Below are 23,080 nucleotides of genomic sequence, written 5' to 3'. Positions count from 1 at the left end.
CTAGACTCTTTATATAGACATTATCTTTTGTATCAGGAGTGCTCATGTACAAAATAAAATTTTATATATTCAATTTCAGTACTTCCTCGTGTAAAATAAAATACATTTTAATTGACTGTCAACCAGACTTATGTTGCATTTAAAAGCTCTGTTATCCTTGCAATCAGCTGTAATTGCTCTGAAGACGTGCAGCAGTGATTAAACACTGTCGGATATTAAAGCGTTTTCAGTCATTACAGCAGTAACGGCGGTGGAAGTGGGTCGAGTGTCACCTCTATTAGACTCGAGTCCTGCAGGTCACTGTAATACATCACCGTAATTACAGACGGGACAAAACCGCTCTAATGACGTGCTAATGGTTTCTGGAAGGGATAATAGTGGGAGAAATCATTTCAATCTTAAAGTCAACATGAAATCACATATTTACTTTCTTAATACATGTCTTAATGTGAACAATTCATCAGTGAACGTTATTCTGTAGAAATGCTCTAACTCTAGGCAGCGTGAGCTACCGGTTAATGTTAAAATATCACATTAACCAAAAGCCAAACAGCTATTTGTGCATTTCAGAAATACATCACATTACAGAAGTTTCAGGTTGACACAACATTTAATCAAAATTCACATGGTCACTACATGGTAAATCTCTGTTACACTAACTGAAATTAAAAAGGTTTTTATTTCATTATTAAATTAAAAATGTCGATATACTCATAATCAGTAAAACCACATAAACAGCCCAAAAAACAAAAATGGAGAGAAAAGCACTTATATACAAAACTGTTATACACTGTTATTCAAAGGTTTGGAATAATTCATATTATTTAATGTTTTTGAAAGATTTTCTTCTGCTCACAAAGTCTGTATTTATTTGATCAAAACTTGCAGTAAAAATGTAAAATATTATTACAATATAAAATATCTGTTTTCTATGTGAATTTATTGTAAAATGTAATTTATTCCTGTGATGAAAGCTGAATTTATTTGATTGAAAATACAGTAAAAATCACAAAATATTATTACAATTTAAAACAGCTGTTTTCTATGTGAATATATAGTAAAGTGTAATTTATTCCTGTGATCAAAGCTGAATTTTCAGCATCATTACTCCAGTCTTCAGTGTCACATGATCCTTCAGAAATCATTCTAATATGATGATTTATTTATGTATATAACAGTTGTGCTGCTTAATATTTTTTATAACCTGTGATACTTTTTCAGGATTCTTTGATGAATAAAAAAAAAAAAAAAAGTTAAAAAAGAACAGCATTAATTCAAAATAGAAATCTTTTGTAACAATATACACTACCATTCAAAAGTCTGGGGTCTGTAAAATATTTTTCTTTCTTTTTATTGAAAGAAATTAATATTTTTTTCAGCAATGATGTGTTAAATTGATATAAAAAAAAAAAAAAAAATGATACATAGAAGTTACCCAAACTCAGTATCACTTCAGTGTTTCCACAACCTTTAAAGACACCCTCAAACTTAATCTTGTTTTGCTCGTTTTCTTTTTGCACATAACCTGCAACATAAACATCTGATCACCTTAAATATAATAAAAACTATAAAAGACACAATCGACACTAAGAACGCTACGACATCAACACTATAATACGAGTACCAGGGCATTTTATACGAGTCGGTGCGCAGGTGAGCAGCGCCTCTGTGTCTCATGACAAACTCGATCCAGAAGATGGCGCTGTCTAATGGTTTTAATGGCGTGTCTCTGTGGATTCTGGACAGCTTCTGCATGTTTGTTCTGTAGGACGGCTCATTAATCACTTCCTGTAAGGCATCTTTAAATATACTTCTATCTATGGTGGCTATGTCCACAACCTTAGCTACACCTTTATGTCTCATTTTGGAAATGTTATCATCCTGATCGAAAACAAGCGGCAACCCGACTATTGGAACGCCATGGTAAATGGCTTCAAAAACACCATTAATTCCTCCATGAGACACAAAAACCTTGGTCTTTGCATGTCCTAGGAGATCATTCTGCGGTAACCAGTTAACCAGTAAAGTGTTGTTGCCCACAGTCGACGGACGCTCTCCGGTGTATCTCCAAATCACTTTTTGGGGAAGCTGAGCGAACGCAGCGGCTATTTCATCGGCTATGTCAAGAGGAAGCTGCCCAACTAATGTTCCTAAAGACATAATAATGACGCCGTGCTCTCCAGAGCTTTGTACGAAGTCCTCCAGATCACCCGGAAGATCTTTTGCAGGTTTGCACTGGAAACCACCAATGTAAATGACATTTGGCATGGTTGGGCGAGGAAATTCAAAGACAAAATCCACCGTCATGAGCCAAATATCAGCTGCTTGAAATAATTCAAAATAGTCCAAATCAGGGCCGAAATATCGGCTGCACAAAGCGCTGTAATGAGGACCAACGGTACGCTTGTAAAGGAAACTCCGAAGGGTGTAAAACAGCATGTTATACGTTCTCTGAAGGAAAGTCATCTTGTCGGTCAGCTGAGAAAGCGAGAACGGAACGTACGACAATGGAGACGGGGCTATTTGGAAATGAGCTTCTCCATGAATAGTCCATCGGACGTTAAAGACGAGGGGTAGATTCAGATAGTGTGCGAGAACAACACCTCCTCCGTTTGCGGGATCGGTCAACATCAAGTCAAAGTTGGCTTGTTTGATCTGTTCTAACAGCACAGGATCGTTCTCGATTATAAAGATCACCATTTCGCAAATCTTCTTGTGCATTTCGGAAAACCTGTCCTTGAGGTCCATGTCCAATCTGAATCTGGTCCACGCCGGTTGCCGCTGCCGTTTGATCTGCAGTTGTCTAGAAACCAAACTGCGGTAAAACTCATCGTCTCCACCCAGTGAAAACGGGACGGTCATTGAGACGTAGTGGGGCGACGTCTCTGAGATGTACCAGCTGTCGAGGGCCCGGATCACGGTGATCTGATGGCCTCTGGAGTGAAGCTCCTGGATCAGAACATTTATGTTAAGCCAGTGACTGCCTTCATGAGGAAACACCAGGATCTTCCCACAATGCACTGGAAAGATCAGGGTTAGAATGATGCTTGAGATAAAGATAAAATCCATCCTTCCTGAAAGACATAAATACACATTTATCAGACAAGGTTTTGCTCTCTAATGTAAGTCTGTGGGATTGAATAGCTTTAGTGCTGTACAGTCATTTTTGACTGAAAAATTTTACGTTTTTGTTTGTTTGTTTATTTTTTATTTTTTTACTTGATCGGAATGGTACGAAACTTGGTAAAGGTTTTGCCGCATGCTGTATGAACACAAACAAAAAAAATCATGGACATGATGAGAAATAGGGCTGCATGATTTTGGAAAAAACTGACATTGCATTATTTTGTTTTTCTGCGATATACATTGCGATATGAAAAAAATTCACCAGATGACTTGAATACAGTCAAACCAAAATGTATTCAGACACCTTGAACATTTCATTCATTAATACAGTTTATTCACTATAGTTTAAAAAAATTGTAATAAAATATGAGTTAAACTGTGTCAGAAAAAATTAATCTTAATTATGTCAGATAACACTTAAGCAAAACATGGTCAGGTCAAAGTGTCTGAATAATTTTTGGTCCCTAATTTTACTGGTAGTCCACTGTATGAAGAATTTTTGGGTATAATATGTGACAGTTTACTTTATTTTGCTATCCTCACTTACATAAACGAACTATAGTGTCCTGAACCCACTAGTAAAAATATATCAAAAATGTCTGAATAATTTTTGGTTTGACTGTAGCTCTATTTGGAAATGATGGATGATTGGAGTGATTTTGTAGGTGAGTGAATACGCATAGAAAATAATGAACAAATTACAAGCATAGATAAATATAAAAGAACAAAGATACAAATGAAATAAATAGTGCTTTAATATTTTTCAGGTAAGTCTAAAGGGGCTCGCACACCGGACGCGAAGCTCAGCGCCGCGCAGCGCCATGACACGTCTTTAAAATTCGAACGCATTGTTTTCTATTGTTTTCCGAGTCGTAGCTGGGTGCCGCGGACAGGCGCCGAATGTCGCCGCCGGTGTGCGTACACTCATAGAAAACAATGTGTTCGAATTTTAAAGACGTGTCGCGGCGCTGAGCTTCGCGTCCGGTGTGCGAGCCCCTTAACAGTATTCAGGTACAGAAATTGAATAATCAAATGTTAAATTAAACAATTAATCTGTTAAAACTACAAAAGTGATTTTTCTCTTTGTCTTTTTTTTGTTTGATTAACATTCATGACACAGAAAGCAGCAGGAATATTAGGCTGCTGTCACTTTAAGACCGAATGTGCTCAAAATGCGCTCAAATGGTTTAAAATCGCTTGAATGTTTAAACTGACAGGACCCAAAACACGTTCAAATGAAAAACTTTCATTGTATGACGGTCAAACTTTGCGATTAATCCGAGAATCCTATGCGTTTTGAACCGTGGTTGTCTAGTCCGTAGGGCTGGACGATATGGCAAAACGATTCACGATTTCGATTTTTTTTTTTTTTTTTTTTACTGTTTAACTAGTCAACTTAAAAACTTAACTACAATATGATTTAAGTAACATTCTCTTTATTAACAATCTGGTTAAAAAAAGTTCCATTCCAAGTGCACCGCACATGAAGTGATCAACATGGTGTAAATGTAAAACAATTTGTTAAATATCTTTGCAGAAATATGCCTGAAATATGAAGGCAAATGTTGTACAAACTTATCTTAAACACATCCTATATACTCAGAAATAATATAAAATAAGAAAATGTTAAATATTTCTTAGCCAAAAAGTAATAGCAATAAATAATACCAGTAATAGGCTATTATTAACAGCAAATGCTTTGTAAAAACAGAAAACAACAGCAGCTTTCAGCCTGTCACTATCATGCAAACATGAAATATCAAACAGGTTTACAGGTTTTTTAATGCATTGCGCTATTTGCCCTGTTGTTTTTATGTTTGGCGGACATGTTTAGGTGTTGCACTTGTGTCTCGCGTCTTTAGCAGTGTCTCACCCATGAAACGGCATTCTAAAAACACGGCGGTCAAGTAAAAAAAAAAAAAAAAAAAAGCTCAACTCGCGTTTAATAACTTTGCCTTTTTTTTCTCATTCCACTGCCTGCGTCTCATTTTTATAACGCATTTTTGAATGAACAGCCGCTTAAGAATAGTGACGTGTTCTACGCTCATAGAGCGTCACATGAGAGCGGTTAATCACGCGCGCCGACGCCATCATGAGGTCGGATCATTTTCTTCTCCTAATACGGTTATCATTGCTGTATTGTCAACATGTCCAACTGTAACGCTTGCTAACATTTTTATTCAAAATCGTGATTTCTCGATTTAAAAATAATAAAATCGAGGCAAAACATTAAATTCGAATTAATAAAAAAAAAAATCTAAAAAAAATCGCCTAGCCCTACTAGTCCGTACGGATTAACGATCCCCACAAGACATCGCACATCCTGCGATGGGAGTATTGCGGATTCGGATTTTGATGCTAAAACGATATATTGTGCAGCCCGACTTGGAAAAGGTTAGATGGTCCTGAAAAAACAGTCATACATATTGTACGTTGTCAAAAATGAGTGCATTGCATTATAAATGAATGGGATGCGAATTTCATCTAGTGGAAGCGTTTGGTACTGCAACCAAACAAATTCTTACTGAAAGCTCATTTTTTTATACCTCAAACCTCAGATTTGGAACATAACTTGTTTAGATTTATGGCTTTTATTTTTCCTCACAATTTTAGAGTAAAACGTGTTTTGGAAAATATATAATTCGTATAACAAATTAAAATGGTATTTTTGTGCATTTTTTAATAACAATAAATGTAAATTCACTTTTTTAAACTCTTTTCACTTCAGCAATAATCTGCCAAGTGTCGTCTCTAAAAAGAGACCAAACTTCAGTCTGTGCTCCAAAGCATTCAAGATTTATGATAGTTTCAGTTGGAAATTTCATTTTCAGGTCCATGTTCGAAAAGTGAATAAACGGATTATAACTACTGCATAAATCTAATTTAGTACCATAAAATCTCCTAAAAATACATTAAATATTAGTGACACAAGGTATCTGGACAGGATACAATTTTTTCCCCCCACTTTTCCAAATCTTAAAACAAACGCTGAGAGGTTCACATTCTGTAAAGACTGTCCAAGTTTAAAACAGTAAAACAAATGCAGATTTGTATATACAGTAATCTTATATGAAGGTTCAAGGTGGCAGAACACTTTATTTAAAGGATTAGTTCACTTCAGAATTCAAATTCCTTGATAATTTACTCACCTCCATGTCATCCAAGTTGTTTATGTCTTTCTTTCTTCAGTCGAAAAGAAATGAAGATTTTTGAAGAAATCATTCCAGGATTTTTCTCCATATAGTGGACTTCACTGGGGTTCAACGGGTTGAAGGTCCAAATGTCAGTTTCAGTGCAGCTTCAAAGAGCTCAACACGATCCCAGACGAGGATCTAGTGAAACAGTCAGTCATTTACTAAAAAAATTTTAATTTATACACTTTTTAACCACAAATGCTCGTCTTGCACTGCTCTGTGATGTGCCACGCATGACGTAATCATGTTGGAAAGATCACGCGTGACGTGGACGGAAGGACTGATCCAGTGTCTACAAAGTGAACGTGCAAAGACTAAGTCAAACGCTGTTTACAAACAAAAGGTAAAACAATGATGTCGGACGATTTTGAAGTTTGTTGTCAGACGAAGTTGAGTTTTTCGCCCTACCGCGGTACTTCTGCCTACGTCACGCGTGATCTTTCCAACGTGATTACGTAATGTGTGGAGCATCGCAGAGCAGTGTAAGATGAGCATTTGTGGTTAAAAAGTATATAAATGTTTATTTTTTTAGAAAATGGCCGATGGTTTCTCTAGATAAGACTCTTATTCCTCGTCTGGGATCGTGTTGAAGCTGCACTGAAACTGACATTTGGACCTTCCACCCCAGTGAAGTCCACTATATGGAGAAAAATCCTGGAATGTTTTCCTCAAAAACCTTCATTTCTTTTCCACTGAAGAAAGAAAGACATGAACATCTTGGATGACATGGGGGTGAGTAAATTATCAGGAAATTTCATTCTGAAGTGAACTAATCCTTTAAGAGCAATAATCATTTCACTTTAAATCCAGGATGCACAGCAGATTTGTTACTATTTTAACAGAATCTGATCTTTCATTACAAATTTATTCATCCTTTTGACTCTCAGTGCTGCAGTTTCTCTGCCTGGTAAATTGTTGATTTGTTTCAGCGTGTTCTGACACGCTGTTCTTGCACAACCTTCATGTGTGTCACCAGGAAACACTATTTCATGTGGTTTTAGAGGGTTTTGGGTGGTTGCAAAGTCCTTTTTGGAACATTTTATTATTTTTGTATAAAAGTTTCCCCATTCACCAAACATCTTCATAAATATGGATAACAAGAATACAAGTATAAAATATAATCTATTTACGTTCTTAATTGTCTTACAGTGAACATCAATACACATTATTTTAAACAAAAAACTTGCTCCACGTCTTTACTTTATCTTCATTATCTTCCCTTAAGAAATGCATCAGATTATAGAGGTAAAGTGGTTTGCAAATGCTGTTTCATACTGACTTTAAGAGAAATAATTCACACGATCCCTGTTATTTATCTACTAAAGTACTACTTTCAACTTTCGCCGGGAACTCAAGATCCATTCAAAACATGCTTCATCTTTGTCTTGATCATTAAACTGTTTACATATGCAAAAATAAAACACTGCAATCTGATTTATGAAATATCTTAGTGCAAGAGTCAAACAGTCCTGTTGAATTTCATCTAGACTGCATTTAAAGGGCCAGTTCACCCAAAAATGAAAATTCTGTCATCATTTACTCACCCTCAAGTTGTTCCAAACCTGTAGGAGTTTCTTTCTTCTGCTAAACACAAAAAAAAAAAGTTATTTTGAGTAACCAAAAATACTATGGAAGTCAATCAACTGTTTGAACTATTGCTTTAAATGGCACTGGCACAACCTCATACCACAAGTGTCCTTGTGTAATCAGACATTCAGAACAAAACAACTAACTAACATCACTTCCTGTTGGACTGTTGAGGCACATTTTGAGCATTAAATATCATGTAAAACACGTTACAAAAGAGACGTTGGAAACCCAAGACAAAATCAAGCAGCAAGTCAATCATCCACATCCCAGATTAATATTTCAGATTTTTTTTTTTTTGTTGTTGTTGATGCATTAAAAATCATAAACCTAACAGAGAACCTTATTTAACCCTCATGCACTGTTCGATTTCTGGCGACTGCCTGTATGGTCCGGGTCAAATTGACCCTAACTGGATTCAACACAATCACACTATAAAAAAAAACATACAATCATGGACAAATGATTAACTTTTAATAATCAATACTTTTCACACATTACAAAGAATAAATATCTGAATTTATGATTTATAAAATGTTTTTAACCACTATTTTTAAGACTGCCCCTCCCTCCACCTGTGGGACATTTACCATTATATATTTATAACAATAATATCTTAGTCTAAACCTGAAGTAATCTTGACAAACTATATATCATCTGAAAGCTTTCAGACTATAGTTTTCATATCTGGTGACTGATTTTCAAAAGAAATGACAGAGCAATAGATAAATAGCGATAGATTCTTCATTTGTGATGTGGTGCCAAACTATAACACGCGCTCTGATTCTTTCTGTAATTCAAAAAAATATTAACATTACTGCACAAACTTTTTCTAAATAGATTGTCTACTTCATAAGTATTTCGAAAAGTATAGAAAAATATGGTTCAGATCACTCAAACCTTATATGGAAATCGAAGAGTCCTTATATGGTCACGGTGGAGTCTGAATGTCATCTAGTGGAAAAGACTGGTACTGCGCACAAAAAAATCTTACTGAAAGTTCGTTTTTTGAGATATCAACCTAAAATTTGGCACAGAACTTGTACAGATATTTAACTTTAGTTTTCTTGAAGTTTTAAAGTTGAACATGTTTTGTAAAATATATATTTTATAAAAAAATATATATTATATACATTTTCATAAACTTCTATAACTTTTTTTAAACTTTACTTTTACAACTTTTTTACTTCTACAATAATCTGTGAAGTGTTCCCCTTAAAAAGATACCAAACTTAAGTGTGTGCTCTGAAGATTTTAACAATTTAAGTTTTCATATCTATGCTCAAAAAGTGGGACAGACAATTAGCAGGTAAAACAACTTTATATTTTCACAAACTTTGAAAATAAAAAGTTGTTAAACTCAGTAAGACACTGGCACTTCAGCACTAGAGTTGAGGAGATCTGACGTACAACAACACAGAAGTGTTTTGTATTTTGGGGCTGTACAGGTGCTTTTGAATGGCTGTTTATATGGGTCAAATTGACACACGAACAGTAAGGACGTATAAAATTTCAGCATTTTGAAACTTTGCATGCATGTTCATGACCCTAAATGAGAAAAAGTCACAAAATTTCAAGAAAAACAATGTAGGTTAGACAGTATTTCAGATAGATTGAAAAAAGAAATGATCTAATTTTTACCATATGTGGCTGATAAAATATTTTTTTGTATTGAAATAAGTGAGGAAAAGCTCCTTTTTTAGCTTCATAGGGTAGTAAAAAACTAAAATAACCAAATATAACCAAGAAATGTTATTGTTCTGTGTCTGTACAGTTGCCTAAGAACAATAAAATAAAATACATCAGCATTTTGTAACTTTGCATGCATGTTCATGACCCTAAAAGAGAAAAAGTCACAAATTTTAAAGAAAAAAAAAACAAACAAAAAAAAAACACGGTTAACTGATGTTTCCGACAACTCAAAAATCAAAACCGGTCAAATTGTCCCTTAACAGTACACGAGGGTTAATGTTTACAGGTGAATTTTATATCTGTCATCAGTGTATAATCTATAAACACTGTGACTGCACCACACAAAATGAGTACTAATATCTCTTTAAATCAATCTGCATAGCCATATTAGCACATCCTAATGATCTACAAAATATGAAATGTGATGTATATGATTTATTTGACAATCAACTCTTGTTCAGCTCATTTCAAACCCATGATTGTGTCATAGTTATATTGAACCCTGTGCACTAAATAGTAAATAAACAATTACTAAAACTAACTTGGTATCAGGCACAACTGCCATTGCTGCCATTAAAATTAAAATAATTACAATTTACATTAAGATAATGACATAAAGACCATATATTGGTGTATTTTAGCAATAGTAGCTACGGTTATTATGCTATTTTTTTTTATGTGAACAAAAACATCAGCGTTACTGACAGACATAATAATGAAGGGAGTTCAGTTCTTTCAAGGAAAAGTGAAATCTATTTCCGGAAGTAAGTGTCAACTCTATTATTACCCCCGAAAAGACTTTCTTTCAGGAGGAAAAACACTGAGCAGTTCATATTGTGTTCAACTGTACAGAGCTATACAAACATGCAACATTAAACATTTCAGTGCACACAAACAAACACTGAATCCTGTTGTGCGCGACTGACAACATGGAAGCTCATTTCAGACGGTACGATGAATGTTTCGGAAATTTTCACTATCCAAAACTGAGCATGTCCATCTGTAGATGTGTGTGAAAGCCGTTATGGATTTTGACAAATGAAATAAATGAACTTACCAGCCGAACGGAGAGTGACAACAGTGTAGCAGCGAGCTCGCGAGACACGCTTCTCTGTTTGGGTACGCGGAGGCGGAGCTCATGAATATTAACTACGTAATGTGCGCGATGATTGGACACCGCATCATTACTATTCATAATATATATTTCTATGTTATTCAGCACACAATAATATTATAACACTCTAGATAAAATTAAAATTAAAATAAACAAAGAGTAATGAATTTAAATAAACAGTAGAAGGTGCATAAATAATTAACATAAATGTTTTTACAAATTTACAAATGCTTTTTTAATCTTTGGAACCAAGGAGCAAATTCAGTGGCATCATATTTTAGTGATGTTTTGACTACCTAAAGAGGGAAAATCTTTTGGGAGAAATTATTTTAGCTGGCATTTTAGTTGCTTGTGTAATTACACAATTTCTATTAACCTATAATTGATATCAATGAATCAATTTTCTTGCGTTTGTCATCATTTTTATGGTGTACTTATGAAGTGCCCTATTCAATTACTCATCATGTACTGTTAAAATGCAGATTTTGAGATTGTAACAGAATTTTATTTCCAGCAATTCTTTAATAATTCTCAAAATATAAAAGGAGACCGGGGCTAGTTGTCACACAGGGAATTATATCTTGATAAAATTATATCTCAGTAATGTTTTAGTCAAATGTCCAGTAACACAAATGAGTGTTTTCTCTATAGCAGTGGTCAAAACTGTCATAAATTAGAATGATTTTTGTGAATTTGTTTTATTTGTTGCAATTTTAGACAGTTTCTGTTGGCCATAACAAGATTCACGTTCCGGCAAAAAAATAAATAAAAATGAACACGGCTTTTAGCGCCACTCAGTAGACATTTCACATCGAAAATGCAGTGATATGTACGTATTGGTACGTATTTTGCGACTCGTGAAAACTTTCCCACAGTTACGTTTTTCTAATGAGACTGGGTTAGGATTTTGCTATGTACATTGTTTAAACTAAATTAATACATTGTTAGCTACCTGCATGATTTGTACAATTGTGAAATACATAACTTAGACTCCTCTGATAACAGATCACTCTATGTAATGTAGACACATGCATTTTCTGTAAAGCTGCTTTGAAACGATATGTATTGTGAAAAGGATAGATCTCCATGTCAGAAATATCAGATATAGATTCAACCCGGACGCCGAATCCCTGCCAGAAGATATCAGTCCTCTATCAGCCTGAGAGTTTACTGGGAAAGTCAGAGAAGAGCAGAAGTGGGAGATGAAGTGATAATGATAAAAACGTGCAGAGTTTATTGATTAATCTTAGTTGCATATTACACTTCTCAATGCGCTGACTTCATCTGACCAGTACAATTCCAACAAGTGTTGTTATACCAAGGGAAAAGCAGTGGAAAATACTGTTTCACAACATCGTCCTATGACGTTAAAAACCTTGAAATGCAGACATTCTCTCGTGAAGACAAACATCCCTTCAAACCACACAATCAGAAGATTAAACAACTATAGCAAGCACTGCAAGAGCAGGGAAATAAGTCAAATAAAATATAAAAACATAAAATGACATGAATAATAATAATAATAACAACAAAATGATAAAATGAATAAATGATGTAAATCATATAATAATAATATGAATAAATGATAAATAAAATGACAACTTATAAATGACTAATGATTATGAAATTAAACATAAAAACAAAGAAATAAAACAACAATGTATGTTTGCTTTCTTACAGTAGAACACACGGGTTGTTATTGAAAACGCTGAAATGATGCAGGACTGGTCCAGGATTCATCTTGGCCTGTTAACATGCTCTCTGTGTGGAAAATTTCAAACAAATCAACTGTTATATTCATTATTTTATGTCTATTATTAAAGAGTAAACATGCATGAAATATGCAGTCAAATAGAACCATGAAATCTGAAAACTGATAACTGACAACTTCATCTTTGTTAATGTTGTTTAGCTAAATCTGGCAAATGTGCACATCTTTAATACTAAATAGCAACTTCAATTTGCACTTCTTGCAAAGAAAATACCACTATTTTTAGAGAGTAAATAGAATCTATTGTTATTTGCACTTAGTGTAAATAGCTGCTGCCAAATTATGCTGATGCCGTTCTCTCTCCCATTGCGGTCTTTGATCTTGAAATTAGGAATGATCTTGGTCTTGGAGCTGAAGATAAATAAAACGAATCTCATTCTTTTGCTATCCTTGACGTGAATTCTGTTGAATTTGCATGAATTTGACCAAATTAAAACAAATTTTATTATTATGTTAGAAAACACTCTTATAAAAATTTATCTTATAGGGGACATATCATGAAAATTTGACTTTTTCCATGTTTAAGTGCTATAATCGGTGCATCTAACGCAGAAAACTTGAAAAAAGCAAGCCTTTCTCTGCAAGCATGTGAAAAAAATGACCCGCTCATATTTTGCTTCCCTACTGACATACAGGTGCTGGTCATATAATTAGAATAACATCAAAAAGTTGATTTATTTCAATAATTCCATTCAAAAAGTGAAACTTGTATATTATATTCATTCATTACACACAGACTGATATATTTCAAATGTTTATTTCTTTTAATTTTGATGATTATAACTGACAACTAAGGAAAATCCCAAATTCAGTATCTCAGAAAATTAGAATATTACTTAAGACCAACACAAAGAAAGGATTTTTAGAAATCTTGGCCAACTGAAAAGTATGAACATGAAAAGTATGAGCATGTACAGCACTCAATACTTAGTTGGGGCTCCTTTTGCCTGAATTACTGCAGCAATGCGGCGTGGCATGGAGTCGATCAGTCTGTGGCACTGCTCAGGTGTTATAAGAGCCCAGGTTGCTCTGATAGTGGCCTTCAGCTCTTCTGCATTGTTGGGTCTGGCATATCACATCTTCCTCTTCACAATACCCCATAGATTTTCTATGGGGTTAAGGTCAGGCGAGTTTGCTGGCCAATTAAGAACAGGGATGCCATGGTCCTTAAACCAGGTACTAGTAGCTTTGGCACTGTGTGCAGGTGCCAAGTCCTGTTGGAAAATGAAATCTGCATCTCCATAAAGTTGGTCAGCAGCAGGAAACATGAAGTTCTCTAAAACTTCCTGGTATATGGCTGCGTTGACCTTGGACCTCAGAAAACACAGTGGACCAACACCAGCAGATGACATGGCACCCCAAACCATCACTGACTGTGGAAACTTTACACTGGACCTCAAGCAACGTGGATTGTGTGCCTCTCCTCTCTTCCTCCAGACTCTGGGACCCTGATTTCCAAAGGAAATGCAAAATTTACTTTCATCAGAGAACATAACTTTGGACCACTCAGCAGCAGTCCAGTCCTTTTTGTCTTTAGCCCAGGTGAGACGCTTCTGACGCTGTCTGTTGTTCAAGAGTGGCTTGACACAAGGAATGCGACAGCTGAAACCCATGTCTTGCATACGTCTGTGCGTAGTGGTTCTTGAAGCACTGACTCCAGCTGCAGTCCACTCTTTGTGAATCTCCCCCACATTTTTGAATGGGTTTTGTTTCACAATCCTCTCCAGGGTGCGGTTATCCCTATTGCTTGTACACTTTTTTCTACCACATCTTTTCCTTCCCTTCGCCTCTCTATTAATGTGCTTGGACACAGAGCTCTGTGAACAGCCAGCCTCTTTTGCAATGACCTTTTGTGTCTTGCCCTCCTTGTGCAAGGTGTCAATGGTCATCTTTTGGACAACTGTCAAGTCAGCAGTCTTCCCCATGATTGTGTAGCCTACAGAACTAGACTGAGAGACCATTTAAAGGCCTTTGCAGGTGTTTTGAGTTAATTAGCTGATTAGAGTGTGGTACCAGGTGTCTTCAATATTGAACCTTTTTACAATATTCTAATTTTCTGAGATATTGAATTTGGAATTTTCCTTAGTTGTCAGTTATAATCATCAAAATTAAAAGAAATAAACATTTGAAATATATCAGTCTGCATGTAATGAATGAATATAATATACAAGTTTCACTTTTTGAATGGAATTAGTGAAACAAATCAACTTTTTGATGATATTCTAATTATATGACTAGCACCTGTAATATTACTGCCCACTGAATCTGTATTTTCCACCCACATTGCCAAGTCTGCAGTTTTCCCATGGAATTGGGCTACTTTAACACTGTTGCCGTGGGTTGAAGCGACCCCAAATAACATCAGAATGCAAATTTTACCAGGGGAACCCCGCCAAAAACGCGGATTTTACCCCCCAGAATGCGATTTTTACTGTGGGAGCCTCCCTGAAATGCGATTGGGCTAGTTTCTGGCTAGTTTTGAGTAGCAATTGGGCGGGTTTTGTTGTGAAAACCTGGCAACCCTGCCCACGGTGCCACCATTTTGTTTTCGCAAGCGGCAATGGTGAACAAGAACCTTATGTATTTGACAGTTTAAACACAACAAAATGTGAAAGTGTGAAATAATAAACTTTAATGATGAAAAAAGAACTATGCTATCCGTGATCACAATATGGATGATAATCAAAACCAAGCAGATGGCTTGTTAATATTTGGCAAAGAACCGATTGAGGCAGGAACTGTGATCGTAGAGAGGGGGCGGGGCACAGCAGCTCATTTGCATTTAAAGGCACATGCATGAAAACAGCCCTGTAGTCAGAAATGAATATTTACAGCATGGATCTATAAATCTGTGAGGTATTTTAAGCACAGTCACATTCTAGGGACACCTGAGACTTGTAAAAATGGGCATAATAGGTCCTCTTTAAATTTTAGGCTATATTTTCAGTAAAAGCTGTCAAGTTATTATGTCTCATATAGGTGCCATTGTGTTTTATATAATGACCACTAGGAGGTGCTCTAGGCATGAGATATATTACATTGTTGTTGAAACCGAAAGTAAAAGGTTTTACTGTGAAATGAAAGTTCTGTGTCTTTAATCAAATCAACACATCAGTGATTTATCTCTCATCCAGGATGACTGGTCATTGCTGTCCTGTATGTTTAAATTCTGTATCAGATATGAACCCTGCTGTGCCAGTCAAAACTACACACAACATGCACTTTCTTATAAGCTGTTTCAAAAGAATATGCTTGTATTTTTTACCTCATATCTTTGGCAGCGGTCATTGTTCTCTAAGTCTTCTGTTTTCTAATTCGAGTTCTTGTATTCTTGCTCTCAGCTCTTCAATCTCATCATCATTGTCTTGAAACCCCTGCAGATGTTGCATAAATCTGTCACAGAATTGTTCCAATTCCTCCAGCTGTCCAGAGACACTGATCACATCCCGAATCTGCCGATGTCTGATAGTCCACTGAGCGAAGAGGCGTTCATCTCCGTCTCTGAATAATCTCATCCACTGGAGGCCATCGGTGGGTCTGAAGAGCAGAACATGCAGACGGCCTCGTCTATAAATTCTGAAGAGAACATCTGGATGTTGGTTCAGCTGGATGTTTCTGTGTCTCCTTTGTTCCGATTCAGTCATGTTTCTAACATCCAGTCCTTCATACATGTCTCTGACCGCTGACATTTCTGCCTCTCCCTTGATCTTCTCATCACAAGAAAAAGGGAAGAAGGCGGGAACTTGTTTTGTTAGGATGAAATTGAATCCACGTTTGTGTTTTCCAGAAGGGGTTGGTCACATGACTCTCAAACTGAACCTCAGTTCTCAGTAAACAAACCTCAAAACACAAAGCTCAAAGTGTCAGGTTTTGTATGTAACAACATTATTGTCAAATACAAATGTTTAGGCAGGAGAAGAGAAAGGAAGAACAGAGGGACGGAGGGTGTGGTCAGGAGAAACTAAAAAGAGGAAATGGACAACAAATGAATCACATTCAAATAGGCAGTTTTAGCATAAAAAAACTTGCATTTATTCCAATACATTCCTTTTACTTTCATTAGGTCACATATACTTTTTGTTCAAGTTTATTCAATTCCAGCTTTTTATTCTGTCATTTGATATATTTATTTATCATCGTGTTTGTGTTTATGTTCCTATGTTTCCTTGTTTGTCACCAATCACTAGTGAATCCCACATGTATCTAGTTAAGTTCTCGGTGTATAAGTATACATCCTGTTTTGTTCATTCCTTTTGTCGTTTCTCGTCGTTATCTAAAGCGATGAGTTTCTTTCTTGTGTATTTTCTGTGATTATTATTATAACAGTTTTTCTTTACAATCGCTAGGACACATTTGTCAGTACTTAATTTACTTTTTCAAAACGCTTCACACAGTTCTCCTAACCAACTTTCATCTTGGCACATCAGTTAATTTCACATTCAAAATGCACTAAAACTATCAAAAAACGTCTCAAATCAACTAACACTAGCAAAGATTTCACCCAGAAAACACTCATAATAAAACAATGACCTAAAACGTGAACAACACGTTGCATCACACACTCAAAAAAATGAACTTTCACTGTTGTTAGTTTCACTCAAACCACCCTTGTTCACATTACTTAAAAAACTCATGTATCTACATGAACGTAATTTAACTGCATTGTTTCTACTAAAAATTAGTATTGTCAGCTTTACTTAGTAAGTGTTTGTTCAGTCAACTTAACATTGCTGAGTGAAACGCACAAATTAATGTTGACATAACTAACTGGGCAGTGGATCCGTAGTTCCCAGCATGCTTTGCATCAGGAGAGTAAATTTAGGGATTAAAGTGTTATTTTATGTGTTTTTCAGTAAAGGGAAATATGTTGTTAGTTTATGTTAGTGTTTAATGTTCAGTTATGTTGGACATTTTAATTTTATAATGGTTACCATTATGCAGAAGAGTGTCGCCTGTGTTTAGGCTGTGCACACTCATATACAGATGTTTAGGATGAAATTTCTGCTCTCAATTCAGTTGAGTTTGTTCAATGAGTTATTTTTTGAGTGCATTTTGTAGAGAAAATAGTTCATTTAATAAAGTAAATTAAGTCAATAAATGTGTTCACCTTACGTAATAAACATAACATTATTAAGTAAACTGCATTTATAAATATTATGTGACAGTGACATTCAAATGATTTGTATTTACTCAAAGAAATTTTGTCAGCTTTACTTAAAGGGTTAGTTCACCCAAAAATGTAAATAATGTCATTAATTACTCACCCTAATGTCGTTCCACACCCGTAAGACCTTCATTCATCTTCGGAACACAAATTAAGATATTTTTGTTGAAATCCGATGGCTCAGTGAGGCCTCCATAGCCAGCAATGACATTTCCTCTCTCAAGATCCATTAATGTACTAAAAACATATTTAAATCAGTTCATGTGAGTACAGTGGTTCAATATCAATATTATAAAGCGACGAGAATATTTTTGGTGCGCCAAAAAAACACAATTTAGTGATGGCCGATTTCAAAACACTGCTTCGGAGCGTTATGAATCAGCGTGTCGAATCATGATTCAGATCACGTGTCAAACCGGCAAACTGCTGAAATCACATGACTTTGGCGCTCCGAACCGCTGATTCGACACGCTGATTCATAACGCTCCGAAGCTTCATGAAGCAGTGTTTTGAAATCGGCCATCACTAAATTTTGTTTTTCTGGCGCACCAAAAATATTCTCGTGGCTTTATAATATTAATATTGAACCACTGTACTCACATGAACTGATTTAAATATGTTTTTAGTACATTAATGGATCTTGAGAGAGGAAATGTCATTGCTGGCTATGTAGGCCTCACTGAGCCATCGGATTTAAACAAAAATATCTTAATTTGTGTTCTGAAGATGAATGAAGGTCTTACGGGTGTGGAACGACATGAGGGTGAGTAATTAATGACATTATTTTCATTTTTGGTTGAACTAACCTTTTAAATTTCTTTTGTTCATACAACTAAATTGTTATTTGTACAAATTACTCAATATAGTTGCATGGAACCACTTGACACTTCTTTTTTAAGTAAATCCAACAATTCATTTTTTTTTGAGTGTATATTTATTTATATGTATTATATTTTTGCTTCTGTAGAATTTCTTTAATTTCCTAAACAAGAATGACACTCTCTACTGTTTATAATTCACTGCAGAATATGCTAATGAACCATGTTTTCATTACTGTACAAAATTATTCCTAAGTTTCCCCTTTTGTGTAGATGATGATGAAACTGAAAGACTTGAAACACTTGTGTAGGTGTTCGGCTATCTGATTGTTTTAATAGTTTTTAATTTTTTTGATTTAGGATATAATTCAATATGGTAGGAATGTAGCAAATTGCTGTCGTATTCATTTTTGTATTAGGTTTTGAAGAGGATGTAAATGTGCAAATTGGCCTGATACACAGAGACAGGTAAAGACTGGCAGGAACTAGAACAAAGGAAAAAGGAAACTGAATAGAAACAAACGAAAGTCCATGAAAATGAAACTAAGACAAATATGACAGATTATGTGTTACAGTGTGTGAAAGATTCCACTGTGACAACTTACCCCATACAGTATGACATTGTGTCCTGCCACTTTAGGTTAACAGTGAAAATGTCCATTAGATTTGTTGTAGTCATGATTTAATAGGGCTTGTGTTTATACAGAAATACATTTTTAACAATAACCACACCCTGAGAAATATAAACTAAAAAGTGTGACAGATTTAATCACAGCTTGAACATGACAGAGAAAGAGAAATACAAGAAATTCATATTTTTCAGGTAAAAACATGATCTCTGTGTGGAAGAGATGAAAAAAAAAACTTCTGTTATATTCATAATCACATGTCTATTATTATAAAGTAAACATGAACCAATTCTCAACAGCTGTTATTAGATGATGAAACACAACTTGCACTGTTACATGATGTGAGTTTTCTCAGCATTGATTTAACTTAAACATGAACAATAATGTTTTCAGATGATAATTTAGCTGAAGTTCTGGAGGGTGAGACGGGCTACTTGACTCAGTTGTCATGATTTGTTGAACATCTCTGGTGGAAGAAATATTAACACATCACAAATACATGAAATGAAAGAAAAAACAGATGCAGTCAAAAGATATTTTCTATATTTTGTTAATTCAAGAGCAAAGTTTTACTGGGGTTAGTTAGAACAACTTTAACAACACTCAACTCACAGTTGTCTGATATGATTCTATGACATTTTAATCATTTCTACAATATTTGCTGTTTTGAAATAATGTGAATGTTGTACCTCATGTTTATGGCAGCTCTTGCTTGAATTGTGTCATTGTAGACTACATCTTCTGTTTTCCAATTCAAGATCTTGTATTCTTGCTCTCAGATCTTCTATTGTTCCTCTCAGATCTTCTATTCTTGCTCTCAGATCTTCTATTGGTGCTCTCAGATCTTCAGCTTCTTCATCTTCAGCTTCTTCATCATTGTCACCAAGAGACATCAAACGATTGTTTGGAAACTCATCACAGAATCTCTGCAACTGAATCCGATCACCAGAGAGATTCATCACATGTCGAATCGGCTCATTATCAGCATGTTTGTAAGTCCACTGAGCAAAGATACCAGAATATCGATATTTAAGTCTTTCTATCCACCAGCTGTCATTCGTGGGTCTGAAGAGCAGAACATGCGGAATTTCTTCATCTTCTTTATAAACTCTGAAGAGAATATCTGGGTTTTCGTTCAGCTGTCGTTCTCTGTGTTGCTTTCTTGCTTTTTCTTCATCTTGTCCTTCTTCAATAACCAGCCCTTCATACATGTCTCTGACCACTGCTATTTCTGATGCCATTTCTAGTCAGCATGAAGAATTTGAAGGTCCTGTTTAAACCCGTCATTAACCAGCTCACGCTTATAAACTCTAGTGATTGCGCAAATGTTTTAGCATAAAAAATCCAATGCATTCATTTTACTTTCATTAGATCACATACTTTTTTTTATTCTGTCATTTGATGTCATATTTATTTATTTACTACACCGACCCCTCCCTCATTAAAATGTACACGTGCACGAGTGCCAAGAGAGCACAGTTGCATCCCACTGATAACAGCGGCAACATCAACGAACGCCCAGCATGATTTCACAAACAACACGTTCCAGTGCCAGATCACCTCTTATTTAACAAACCAATGAAATGAATGCTTTGCTAGTCAACTGGAGATGTTTCATGTGTAGTAGGTACAGTACATCCATGCTGCAAGATGTTTCAAAAAGTGGTAGGGACAATATCGACCCTGGTGAAAAGTGGTGGGGACGTGTCCCACCCGCAAATTACGCCTATGATATATATATATTTACATTAACGTAACATACTAAATCAGCTATTCTATTTAAAATAATTAGTTAAATATATAGTTAAAATATAGTTAAATAATTGAAAAACCAAGACAAAGCAGAATCCTAGTAAAATTAATCTGAAAAGTAAATTAATTATATGATTTATCTACAGGCTATTTACATGTTTAATTAATGAAAAGCAAAGATGTCTGAAATGTTCATCTAATTCATGGAATTATTGAATAATACCCCCATTAATTACAGTAGACTAAGTATTATCTTAAAAATTAACTAAATCTTACAAATGTTGATATTCAGATGAAATGACAATAATGATAATAATAATAATAACCGCATAGGCATTCATCAAAAGTGTTGAGATGAGATTTTGTGCTGTCTGTGGGCAAGAGAAAAAAACGTAATACTTCATTTTTGTTCATGTTTATTTAGCTAAAGTTGAGACGGGTAGCTTGGTTCAGTTTATTGATTTGATGAATATTTCTGGTGCATGGTGCCAAAGTATATTTTCTACATTTTGTTAATTCATGAGTTTTACTGGAGTTAGAACAACTTTTAAAGACAGTTTTAACATGGAAGCAACAAACAGTTAAACCAAACTTACAACATTCAACTCACATTTGTCTGATATGACTATGAACAATTTATGAAGCATTTCTACAATGTTTGCTGTTTTGAAAGAATATAACTGCATTGAATGTTGTACCTTGTGTTTATGGCGGCGCTTCTTTATTGGCGTTTCAAAAGTTTGTTTTCTAATTTTAGATCTTTTATTTTTGCTTCCAGCTCTTGTATTGTTGCTCTCAGCTCTTCATCTTCCTCCAAATTGTCAAAAGACATCAAACGATTGTTTGGAAACTCATCACAGAATTCTTCCAACAAATCCTGTTTACCAGAGAGATTCATCACATGTCGAATCGGCTGGTCATCAGCATGTTGAAAAGTCCACTGAGAAAAGATGCCAGGATATCCATCTTTAAGTGTTCTTATCCACCAGCTGTCATTCGTGGGTCTGAAGAGCAGAACATGCAGTTTTCCTTTTCTATGAATTGTGAAGAGAACATCTGGGTGTTCGTTCAGCTGTCGTTCTCTGTGTTCCTTTCTTTGTTTTTCTTCATCTTTTTCTCTCTCTTTTTCAGTTTTGTATTTTCTTTTTTTTAAAACAAACCCTTCATACATGTCTCTGACCACTACTTTTTTTGCTGTTGTTTTTTTTCCTGATGCCATTTCTAGTCAGCGCTGGTGTGTGAGGATGGTGAAGGTCCCGTTTAAGCCTGTCATTAACCAGCTCTCCCTTATAAACCCTAGTGATTGCGCAAACAAAACAGAAGACCACAGGAACTATTGCTCAGTCAACACATGCTTGATTCAGTGCCCAGATCAACACGTGTCTCCACTGTTTGGCCACATAACTCTAACCCAAAACCATAAGATGATAGTGATACTATAGTACTATTACATACACCACAGGAGTGAATGATAACCATATTCATCTATCATGGCAACTACAGTAAAGCACTACAAAGAGTACTATGGTAATATCATTGTACTTGTACAAGTATTTTCAAACATGTTAACTAAACAAGTTTCACACTGTACATTCATAAACCCTGAATTAACATTCTTCTTAGCATTTCCATTGTCAGCATCACTGATTGCACAAATACAAAACAGCTTGTCTCGATCTTGTGCATGAGTTATGTTTCTATAGTTTGATGGTGACATCCAATTTGCCCTGAAAATACTTTTTGGACCATAACTGTACAAATAAAAATGTTTTTTTCATCAGAGCCTGCGAAAGCGGTGCTAAACCAGTTCTGGAGCAGAAAAGCACAACCCATAAATTTTTTACACGCAATTTCATTTAGTTCATTCAAAATAAATCAGTTGAGTTGGGTCAACACAATTTAGTTGGTTTACATCAAATTATTTTACTTTAGTATGTTTAACTTAACTTTATTACATCATGAGTAGTAAAATGATTTATGACCCTTTGATTTATGACATATGACAGGTGTGACCTTTGGTAAGATCTCTTTTAGTGATTTTGTGTATTTCTGTATATGTAAATTAATGTATTTGGCCAGGACCCTCTTGCAAAAGAGATTTTAAATCTCAAGAGTTTTATTTCCTGGTTAAATAAAGGTTTAATGTTAATAATAATAATTTCAGTTTATTTCATCTTATTTCATATAAACACTATTTCATATGCTTTATTTAATAATGTTTCATATAAACACT

At 35.1% G+C, this 23,080-nt stretch overlaps 1 protein-coding gene and 2 long non-coding RNA genes across 6 annotated transcripts; all 3 read right to left on the bottom strand.

The window, feature by feature from the left end:
• Window positions 1-591: 591 nt before the first annotated feature.
• LOC127499963 (UDP-glucuronosyltransferase 2A2-like) lies at window positions 592-11,360 on the bottom strand. 3 transcript variants are annotated; one of them, XM_051870704.1, is made up of 3 exons: window positions 10,657-11,360; window positions 7,865-7,901; window positions 592-3,074 (listed from the first exon to the last, which is right to left on the bottom strand). In XM_051870704.1, exons 1-3 carry the CDS (start codon window positions 10,792-10,794, stop codon window positions 1,489-1,491), a joined length of 1,761 nt encoding a protein of 586 aa, XP_051726664.1. In that variant the 5' UTR covers window positions 10,795-11,360; the 3' UTR covers window positions 592-1,488. The 3 variants fall into 3 exon arrangements, with proteins under 3 accessions (XP_051726664.1, XP_051726663.1, XP_051726665.1); XM_051870703.1 differs by having other exon boundaries at window positions 7,865-7,904; window positions 10,657-11,357; XM_051870705.1 differs by lacking the exons at window positions 7,865-7,901; window positions 10,657-11,360 and adding an exon at window positions 6,276-6,434.
• A 564-nt stretch (window positions 11,361-11,924) lies between these two features.
• On the bottom strand, window positions 11,925-17,763 carry LOC127499964 (uncharacterized). The gene is made up of 2 exons (XR_007926227.1): window positions 15,750-17,763; window positions 11,925-12,474 (listed from the first exon to the last, which is right to left on the bottom strand). It is a non-coding gene; the product is annotated as an uncharacterized LOC127499964 (long non-coding RNA).
• A 1,368-nt stretch (window positions 17,764-19,131) lies between these two features.
• On the bottom strand, window positions 19,132-22,848 carry LOC127500168 (uncharacterized). Of its 2 annotated transcripts, XR_007926277.1 has the most exons (3): window positions 21,546-22,133; window positions 19,785-20,338; window positions 19,132-19,561 (listed from the first exon to the last, which is right to left on the bottom strand). It is a non-coding gene; the product is annotated as an uncharacterized LOC127500168 (long non-coding RNA). The 2 variants fall into 2 exon arrangements; XR_007926276.1 differs by having other exon boundaries at window positions 19,785-22,848.
• Between the last annotated feature and the right edge of the window lie 232 nt (window positions 22,849-23,080).

The sequence above is a fragment of the Ctenopharyngodon idella genome, chromosome 18 (genome assembly GCF_019924925.1).
Source record: "Ctenopharyngodon idella isolate HZGC_01 chromosome 18, HZGC01, whole genome shotgun sequence".
Taxonomy (NCBI): Eukaryota; Metazoa; Chordata; class Actinopteri; order Cypriniformes; family Xenocyprididae; genus Ctenopharyngodon; species Ctenopharyngodon idella.
The sequence above is the reverse complement of the archived record's forward strand: the minus strand, read 5'-3'. Positions and strand labels throughout refer to the sequence as shown.

Excerpts from the sequence above, each read along its gene's own strand:
- LOC127499963 (XM_051870703.1), bottom strand. The coding sequence starts at position 10,794 with ATGAATAGTAATGATGCGGTGTCCAATCATCGCGCACATTACGTAGTT. Across the intron at positions 7,905-10,656 it reads TGTCACTCTCCGTTCGGCTG|CAGAAGAAAGAAACTCCTAC; the intron begins GTAAGTTCATTT and ends TTTTGTGTTTAG. Across the intron at positions 3,075-7,864 it reads AGGTTTGGAACAACTTGAGG|GAAGGATGGATTTTATCTTT; the intron begins GTGAGTAAATGA and ends TATGTCTTTCAG.